This window comes from Montipora foliosa, chromosome 6 (genome assembly GCF_036669935.1).
Source record: "Montipora foliosa isolate CH-2021 chromosome 6, ASM3666993v2, whole genome shotgun sequence".
Lineage (NCBI taxonomy): Eukaryota > Metazoa > Cnidaria > Anthozoa > Scleractinia > Acroporidae > Montipora > Montipora foliosa.
Window position 1 is genome coordinate 58948584 of NC_090874.1, and position 10000 is coordinate 58958583.

Sequence of the window (10000 nt, forward strand, 5' to 3'; positions counted from 1 at the left end):
CCTATTAGTCACCATTCCTTGCAGACCTACATGTAGGGGATGAATTGCAAAGGGCCAGCTTCCTTGGTGCCTTAGGCACCTCTTAACTTTTATACCATCCATTAAAGTGGTACTATGATCAAAAAATCATTTCCTTTTTTTCTTCAGATTTTGAAAGCGTGTTCGCTTAACACCTAACTGGCAAAATTTTGAGCTTTGAGTTTTATCCACAGGCTGTTTATTTTGAGTGTAAGTTTTGGATTTCATTGTCCGCCATTACTCACGTTCAAAACTGGCCAATTGGACCTCAGAGGGTTGGATCTAGAGAAAATGACGTCATTTACTCACTAGCTTAAAATTTCAGCGTGTAAACGCAATTTATTATATATGCAAAACACGGGTTGAAAAGTCTGAAAGCCCGAAACTCTTGTGCTGCATATTAATTAGGCCGCGTACACACGCATTGCATTCTTAAACTAGTGAGTGTTTGACGTCATTTTCTCCTCGACCCAGCTCTCTCAAGATTTTAAAGTTAGTAATGGCGGACCAATAAACAAGAAAATTCCAGCTAAAATAAACAGGTGTCTTTTTAAAATCAGAACTTAAAACTTGGGTCAGTTAGTGTTTAGTTAACATAGTTTTGAAATCCAAAGGAAAAACAAAACTTTTTTTTGGTCGTAGTACCACTTTAATGAGTACCGCACCACAGCAAGACATAAATAGCTGAGAGTCAATTAATGTGGAAATAGTTTGAGTGGATTAGAGCTTGTTAACCCATTGAGTCCTGAACTGCCCTCCATTGACGAGTAAAATTGTCTGGCAGTTGACAGAGTAAATCTACCTACATACATACATACATACTTAATTGGCCGCTCCCCATAGGGGCTTTTCAGGGCCAACGAAACACAACGAAACGACAGAACAGAACGACAACTGTTAAGAATCCCAACTGGCCGGAGGCAAACCAGTTGGCTATTTACAAGTGCAGCTGGGAAGTTGAACCAGGGACAACCAGGATCAAATTGAATGAGTGGTCAGAGAGGGTCTTGAACCCGGGATCTCTGCATCTCAAGGCTAGCGCCCTAACCACTGGGCCACACTGCCTCCTGTATTAGGTCTCACTCCCAAGCGTCAACGGGTCAAACAGGGAAGAAAAGCAGAGTTCATGGTGTAATGTAAAGACTGACTGAAACTCAATCCAAATTCAAAAGTATAGGTGGGAGGCAAAGAGGATGGCCAATACATCAGCCAGACTTCCCAAGGCGTGCAGCACAGCATTCTCAAATGGTCACTTATCCAGGTGTTCACCCTTTGACTCCCAACCCGGCCTGAACCGGCCAGACGTAATATTTTACTCTGTCTAATGCCAAACAATTTTACCCCCCCCCCCTCCCCCGGGAGTCAATGGGTTAACCATGCCAGACAGAACAGACAGGAACCAGCGATTTCCTTGGGGCGATTCTGACTGAATCAAAGCTTACTTCATTACATCTGGTCAGGAAAAACATCCCCCAGAATGTGTTCTGAGCTAATTCTGAAAAGTTCCACAGGGAGCTTAAATCAATTTCTAAAGACTCAATAAACTTGTATAATCTATAAAATAATACACTCACTTCAGCTGCAGCTGATGGAGGCACATTTTCCATCTCAGCTCCCTTCAGATAAACTCCTTCAGTAGACATCTCTTGTCGTACTAATGACAATAATTATAAAATAATTAGGATAGTACACGCACTCTCATTGGTAAATAGCTGTGGTTAGATGAGAGTATGGAAACATGGCTGTGACATCACGCAAAGTTTGATTGGTTATGTCCTGTCAGTGCGCATTTTGATTGGCTGATAGGAAATATACAATGTAAGCGTGTATCAAGAAAATCTATTTCAATTAAGAAGTAAAAAAACCAGCATTTTCCTTTATTTGTCGAATTATCTTTGAGGGAATATTTTATGAAAGCAATAGAGGACTTTTTTTCCGTGTTTCCATAGCCTCATCTAAACACTCGGGAGAGTTGGGAGAATTCTCGACAGTTATGCAGCCCTCAACTGCTTCTCAGGTTTGCATAACTTTCTTTAGATGAGGCTAAGGAAAACCAGAAAATGTCCTCTATTGCTTAAATAGTAAACAAAGTAAGTCTAAATTTATGAATACAGATATCACTGCCAACTCGCCTTCAAAGTATGCCATGTGCTTGAAAGGTGTATTACTAGTGCTGAAGGCCAGAAACAGTTAGGATAGTCATTCTTGAATTTCTTTGCTGGAAATGGTTTGTGGAATATCAACTGAATATATCATTGATACTTTCAATAGTCCAAAGCATATTGGAAAACACAATCAAAATTACATCACTATTTTTGCCTTCAGTGCAGTGCAAGTATTTAAACTTAAAAGTTGCCACAAGTATGTACATGCAAGAAAGGTAGTTGTCTGTTGATATCTACTAAATGCAAGTTTGCCGTAATATGGGACTTATTTGCATAAGTCTAAACATGTCCGGCTTAACTATTTCTTGTCTATTGCCCCTGCAAAATTATCCCACCAGAAATTTCCATTTTATTATATAAACACCAATGAATTTATTTACCACATCAGCTTTCGCACGAAAACATGGTAACTTCACACATGAAGATAACATATTATCTTAAAAAGATTGTGCCTTTCGATACTAAAGTGAAATGATTTAGTATTTCACTGGTGTCTATATAATAAATAGAATATTAAATCATGGCTTGGAGATACAAAATTTCTCTTCTCGTGTTCAAAAACATTTCACTCATTCGCTTTTTCAACACTCAAAGAGAAATTTTGTATCTCCGCATGGCCATGTAATATCCTCTATAAATCACCTTCTCTCTGCAGCTGCTCAAGGTTTAAGGCATTGCCAGCATCTGAACTCTGCGAAGATGATCCTGCTTGACCACTGTGTTTCCATGTGGCAGTTGCAGACTTTGGATGTTTTACAGTATTCTTTTCATGACTTGAAAATCTCTCCAAAGCAGCCTTATTTCCAAAAAAGGAAAATTATTAACCCATTGACTCCTAGGAGGGAACTTAAATAGATTTAATACTCTGTCTAATGCCAGACGATTTTACTTGTCAATGGGGGCAGACCAGGGAAGTTGCAGTTATAAAATAATTCTTCTAGTTCCAGGCCTTGAACTTAAGGACGGTGCCTACTATTGTTACTGCGCATACGTTCTGCGCATCTCGAGATACCGGTACTCGGATTTCCTATCGGTGACGCTTAGTAATACACGGATATTTTTGAGCGGTTTAAAACTATCCGGAGAAAGTAGATCTTAGTAAGTACTCTTGGTATCCAAAAAGAACATTGGGGGTACCCATGCCTTATTGAGATAATATTATTCATGAATTATCTTTTAAAAATGCGTGGTTACCCCCAATTTTCTTGTTAAGATCTACATTTCCGGCATAATCACACACCGGGGCAAAAATATCTTTAATTAGTAGGCACCGTCCTTAAAATTTTGGTAGCAAACTTGATTGAAGAAAGAGCAAAAAGAAAATAATATTCAAGTTTAATACAATATATGAATAAAAAGGTATAAGAATAAAGATATTAGACCCAATGCACAATTGTTTGCAGTGTTTACAACCTATTTGTACCAACCCTTCCCCCAAAAATAATTAACGTTCCCTTTAAAAAAACCTGATCCATTGGGGTTGGAGGAGGGGATCGATATGAATGAATGGCCCACCAGTCCACACACCTGTCCAGCCCTTTGTGCATCTGAGCTTGGTACTGCTCTAGCAGCCGGTCTTTGTGGCGTGGAACCTTGTTGTGACGAAGTACTACTTCCTCCTTGTAAAGCGTGCCCTCCACCCGCCTTTTTGAATTTGTAATCCAATTTGACTTGCTCGAAGAACTTCTTCATTTTCTGTTAACTCCCGGACAGACTTTGCCTGACAGACATCCAAATAAATTGAATTCTAATAGACAAATAACTATTATTTTCTCAAAAGTAAGAAACAAATTCATATACGCGTAACCCGTCTCAGTGTTTTGACTTAAACGGGCTCATCACAACCTCTCGCAGCGGTCGGACGCTACTAATCATGAGCAGCAGAGTTTCTTCATCACTTGTTATCAGGCTTCCGCGATTTATTAACCAAAATGGCGGCTGAGAAGGAATCGGAGATCTTATTAGGTCAAGCGGATAGTGTGTGGAAAATGCTTGACGATCTCGCAGAGTCGGACCCTGAGGCATACAAGCGATTTATTGACAAGACCTTAAAGGAAGGCTCTACTTTATTTAAGCCACCCGAACCATGTTTTTGCATCAGTACTGTTTTGGTAAGCTCATAATGTACCAGTCAAACTGAAGCTTCAACATCCCCCCCCCCCCCCCGGGCATTTGAATTTTTGGAAAATTTTTGTTCAAATGCCCCCCTCCCGCTCGATCCGGAGTCCAGCGCGCTAACCGTTAAGTTTTACAACTTAGGAACGTTTAAATGTTGTTTTGTTTAGTTTCAACTTTGTTGTTTTCCTGCAAACTGCCATTTGGGAGCCGCCCAGTTCAAGTTCGCCTTATTGTTGGTTTTCGCTTACATGATCAACAGGCATGATTTTCAATGAAAGCAAAAGAAGACGTTTGCATAATAACAGAGTTCAATTCCCGGAGGATTTGGTCGGGGCAGCAACATGACCGCCATTTCTTTGTTTGGGGACACCAACATGGCGGCTGGGACGTCATGTGAAAATCGAAAATATTCTAGATCTATTAGAAGTGGGAAAAATAGTAAAAATAGTACTCGTGTTGTTTCTGTTAAGAGCTTAAAAACCTCCTTTGGGTATGGAAGAAAATCGAAATTGATCAGCTTTCAGATGGCCAGATATCTCAGTGGAAGCACAGTGTGCAATGCAGTTGCACCATCATAGCTTCGAGTCAGACCATTCAAGTCTGGTCTTTATAACGCTTCTTTGTAGCTTCTGAAGTTGCTTTATTAACTGTGATGATCCCTCACTTATATTTCCTATCCATAGTAGTTCTGGTAATGTGAGTTTCATCACTGGTGTCTTTGCGATGACATGTATACTTTCTAAATTTTTTCGGACGAAAGGGAAGGTAAACACCATATCAATGATAAACCTTAGGCTGTGTGTCATAACAATGTTGTCAAGGAGTAAGGTACCCAGTTCTCATTGTCTTGGTTTGGCCAATTCTTGGCCTGTATTGCACTTGATAATATTAATAATAATTTGCTATATCAACATTATCTTCAGCTTCCTTCAGTGGTGGTTACACATGAGCTGTTTGTCAACATCTGCACCTGGGAGCAAATGCCTGCCCCAAAATCAGAAAACGACCCAATTCCAGTCGTGGCTGGGGAACTTCAAGAGAAAGCAGAAGGAAAGCTGACATATTCAGTGGTTGACATTATAGTTAATCCAGTTGTCACCAAGGGTATTGCAAACAGCAAAGATCGAAGGAACCTTCTTGTTCATGTTGCTCTTGACTATCTAGAAAACACCAAGAAGATCCAACTCTCAAGAAAGTATAAAAACTCCAAAAAGGCATTTAAAGGTGATCCAAAAACACTAAGACAATACCTAAGGCATGAAAAGGAACATGGTATAACTCCTACTGATGGTGAAAAGCAAAGCCCCAAAGTTTCAGATAGTCCAGGGTCACTTTTGAAGCAACTCTCGTCAATTGCAGTGTCTGAAACTAAGCCTGAAGGAACCTCTGGGATCAAGTTGTTTGAGAACTCAGTTGACTTGCCAAAGAAAGCCCTTATCGAGGAAGTCTCATCGACAAATTTCACACCCCAGCCCACCACACCTAAATATGAGGTTTTAGTGAAGGATGCAGAGACTGCAAAGCCACGAAGGGTTATTGTTAGGATGGACTTGCCAAATGGAGTGTCATCATCAGAATGCCAATTGGATGCATGTGAGGTAAGGAGTGGACTACTGTGTGAGAGGTTAGCATAGATTTTAAATGCTGACAGAGTTGAACTATCAGTTAGGATATTGAATAAAATTAAATCTGCTAGTGGTTTTTAAAACTAGTGTATTACTTTTCCATTCTCCATGTACTGGAGAAACATCATGTAGAGTGTGTTATCCTTCCCATCTCTTCTGCTCCTACTTTGTATGTTGCACGAGGGTTCTTTATTTTTAATGGCTAGCTTTTGTCGCCTATACGGAACATATCTTTGAGTTACTTCTTCTGCCTTTGTCTTAACAAAAAAAGCCCTTACCGAAAAAAAAATATATGGTACGTTCTCTCGGTGATAAGAGTTTAAAGGTTAGCTCTGAACGGTTACTGCCAGCATATGCTGCGCAAGTAAATGTTAAGTTTCATAATTACAAACCACTGGTATTGCATTTTGGCTCAAGAGGAATCAGAGAGTCGTTGTTTCTTAGAAAATCGCAAAACCTGGTCTTACCTTACGTGATGAGTGCACTGATGCAACATATGCAGGCGCATTGACATGTATTACGTCGCGAAACGCGATATTTAATCTCAGGGGTTTACGTAATATATCAAACACGAGAAGGAGTGTTTCATCGGATATCAAAACACCGAGAAGCGAGTTGAAAAACGAGGCCGAAGGCCGAGTTTTATAACCGATTTCGAGGTGGTTGGATATCTGATGAAACACTCTTTCGAGTGTTTGATATTGCTTCTCGAAGGAATCAGTATTTTAAGAGATATTTGGGATCAAAGTTGGCGAAATTTTATGCTAATTAAGACCACATATCAAAACTTCCTTCACGGTAGTGATTTCTTTTGTTTTTGGCTTATGAATTATTAATGAGTTTGAGAAGGTTGTTTCGCCGACGCCTTGGGTCAGTTCGCCAATGTGTAGAACTCAATTTGCAAACGTTAAAGTAGAGAGATGAACTGGATATTTGCCGTCAATCGTTACGAGAGAAATTACTCAGAATTTTCCGTCACTTTAAAAACAGGCGAAGCTGATTTCTGTTGCCCTTCATCGAGTTTCATAACTATGAGCCGATTTAGTCTTTCCTCTGGTAAAAAAAAAGCGCGTCTTTGAGCTCTAAAAACATGATTGAATTTATCGGAAATAACTTTCATTCTATCATTCCGTAAATAAAAGAGATTGCACTCTTCTACCGTCGGAAATTTTCTCTGTCATCGCTGGCAGGACGATATGAATGAAACATTTTGTCCGTTGGCTAATTGACTTCTTGACGTTGGCAAAATCACCCGAACGTTGGCGAAACGGATTGTCGGCGAAACAACCGGATATCCTCTCTGGTAATGCCTGACCTAGACTGCAAGACATTGGTTTTTTTTTTGCGAACGCAAGCGACGCGGTAAATATTCAAACGAAAGGTCTGAGGCGAGTGTAGAAACGGCGAGAGAGAATGGGGAGAGACGCCCTACGGGCGTGTGAGGCTCCCGCGCTTCACACGCGAGGATCACGCTTACGGCGCTTCGCGCCTTCCGAAAATGGAAGAAAACGACTGTTTTGCAGTCTATGCCCGACCGTGAACACTGAATTACATGACCTCGTGACCTACAATATTTTGCTGCTCGTTTGGAATAATGGAAGTCCCCAACCGTAACGGTTTTAGCCATAACTTTCTTTGTATCCTCCTTTCCAGAATGAATTGTCCTTAAACGTTCCTGGGAAGTGTAAACTTCGTATTAAGCTACCAGAAAAAGTTGATCCAGACCTGACGGAGGCAACGTTTAATACCACAACATACAGGATGATTGTGAAATTACCCATTCAGCTGTCCACGAAGCAATAAGAGTGTCACAGCAAATAGTTAAACATGGTTCAAAGAAGGTCTAGATCAGTGGCGTTCACAAGAAGCGCGTACCGAACTAAACTGAGCGGTTTTAGACCGCGCGGGGCGGTTTTAAAGCACCGGCTGAACGTTCTCAGTTCCCAATCCTCTTTCCCCTTTCGAACGCCCGCAAGGCTTTTGCTTAACAAAGATAGCCCCGCTTGAAAACTTGGAGGACTGAGAGGACAGCGGAAATACAGAAGGAAAATGGCTGTCTGGAAAGAAATCTCCAACTTTTCATCTGGACGCCTTTTCAAAATCGTTATATTAAACGAGCATGATCTGTTGGCGACACGAGGAAATTTTCTAATTTCCATCCGTGCATACGGCAAGAGCTACTGAAACTTAAGTTGACCAATCAGAATTCGGCGAGCGGGAAAAACTGTGCTATCCGACGTCACGTCAATTGTTCGCAATTAAAAGGCCAGAAAACCATGTTTAAAAGGTTTTGTGGCAACTTTTTTTGTCAACAAACTTTGTCGCCGAAACTGGGTTGCGCGAGCGGCGGTTAGAACGTCAGCTGTTGTGCTTAGGCTGTTATTTGTGCTTTTTCTAACTATTTTGAGAAGTATTCAGTATGATATTTTCAAGTGTAAGAAGATGTCAAAACTGTGTTGATAATGTATTTATTTGTGTTAACTTCGCGAAAAAATACTTTGGTGACGTCCTTTCGACAGGGTAGATCGACAACAACGTCGTTTGCGCTCAGAAATGCACTATTTCCGATGAAAGGGAAAATGATTGAAACGCTAGCACAGTTTTGACTGCCGCGCGCACTGCGGGCGCGGGTTTCCGTATGCAAGGATAAGCGTAGTCTGTGCATCAGCATTACTGCAAATTGCGTGTGTTGAACGACAGCATGCTTGGGTCTTTTAACACGTATGCCTGCCACATTTTAAAACGGTCACCCTTTAAGTAACACTCTAACCTGCACTTTTCGGGTAATGACTATCCGCAAAATGGAGACGAAATTGTTTTTCTCCCATTGACAACTTTAGTGTACATACTCAGATTTACACCTGTTTTTGGCGACTGTTGGGCAAGAATGAGTCGTGTGCGAACTTGAAGACGTTTGCTAATCGTTTTCAAGTTATCGTGGTGTAACTCGCATAAAGGCGATTTAAAAAACATTTTGCCAAACCTTTTCCTCTAAATTTATTTGAAATCGCGCAGAAACTAATGTAGAGACGACTTGAATGCTATTAGAGTAATGAAGATGAAATTTTTTGAACTTTGACCATAAATCCTCAAAAACGCCATGACAGTACCCCGACACGGTCAGAAAAACTTGGTTTAGGCCCCGTTCACGCTACCCTGGGTACCAGAGTTTTTTCCTCGCGCGCGGCGGACGGAAATTTTTCGCTTCGCTTCGGCGGCCGCAGGCCAATGCGCGTTTTTCGCGCGGGTCACAATAGAGACATGACCGACACCGGAAACTGCGCAAGAAAAACCTCTGGCACCCAGGGTACGTCCACACGTATCCGGATATTTGTTAATCCGCAACTTTTTCTTTCCGGATACGTCTTCTGTCCACACATGTCCGGCGAATTCGCGAGCGTATCCGGAACTTTTTGAATACGCTCTCCAGAGTGGATACTTTTTATTAGTATCACCCAACTAGTGGACTAATGCAAATCCTGCATTTTAATTGGCTACGCTACTAGTGGACTATTAGTAATAGTCCTCGAGTAGCGAAAAGCGTGACTCCTTCTTTCGTTTTATTCCCAAATAAATATTTCTTCAATTTGCATTTGCTAACTTCATTATTGCCTTTTCTGTCCGACTAGTTGGGTGATACTAAAACAATTAGACCCTTCGCCCTCAAGAGCCACGGGTCAATAGCCCATTCGGCTTCGCCTCATGGGCTATTGACCCGTAGGCCTTGCGGGCTGCGGATCTAATTTTTAACTGGTAATCCGCTATGAATCCGAAACCCCGTGTGGACGCTAATCTGGGATTTTTTTAATCCGGATGACGTAACAAGATCGAGCCCAGTTCCTTACCGTGAAATCAATTCTCAAGATGGCTGCCGGCAATATTATTTCTTCATGGCGCATGCTCTGTTTCCATTAGGAGTCCTGAGTACTAGAGTGAATCCGGATACGTTTTGGACACGTGTGGACAGGCAAATTCGATTTGAATACGGAAAGTGTGGATGGGAATATTTTTTAATCCGGAAAGGAAAAGTCGCGAATTAAGAAATATCGTTGTTGTTCAGTTAAAGTGGCTTAG

At 41.2% G+C, this 10000-nt stretch overlaps 2 protein-coding genes and 1 long non-coding RNA gene across 3 annotated transcripts in view; 1 reads left to right on the forward strand and 2 right to left on the reverse strand.

The window, feature by feature from the left end:
* The window catches only part of LOC138007950 (UBX domain-containing protein 6-like), a 13492-nt gene extending 9467 nt beyond the window's left edge, over window positions 1-4025 (reverse strand). Inside the window, exons 1-3 of the mRNA XM_068855097.1 lie at window positions 3711-4025; window positions 2826-2979; window positions 1593-1672 (exon numbers count right to left, since the gene is read on the reverse strand). Of these exons, the coding sequence (XP_068711198.1) occupies window positions 1593-1672; window positions 2826-2979; window positions 3711-3875 (399 nt within the window). The 5' untranslated portion in view covers window positions 3876-4025. The remainder of the gene's footprint in view (window positions 1-1592; window positions 1673-2825; window positions 2980-3710) is intronic.
* Window positions 4026-4103: 78 nt separating this feature from the next.
* On the forward strand, window positions 4104-8407 carry LOC138007960 (PIH1 domain-containing protein 2-like). The gene is made up of 3 exons (XM_068855109.1): window positions 4104-4294; window positions 5225-5899; window positions 7580-8407. Exons 1-3 carry the CDS (start codon window positions 4115-4117, stop codon window positions 7727-7729), a joined length of 1005 nt encoding a protein of 334 aa, XP_068711210.1. The 5' UTR covers window positions 4104-4114; the 3' UTR covers window positions 7730-8407.
* LOC138007964 (uncharacterized) lies at window positions 5224-6754 on the reverse strand. Its single transcript, XR_011124147.1, has 2 exons — window positions 6394-6754; window positions 5224-5461 (listed from the first exon to the last, which is right to left on the reverse strand). It is a non-coding gene; the product is annotated as an uncharacterized lncRNA (long non-coding RNA).
* Window positions 8408-10000: the final 1593 nt, after the last annotated feature.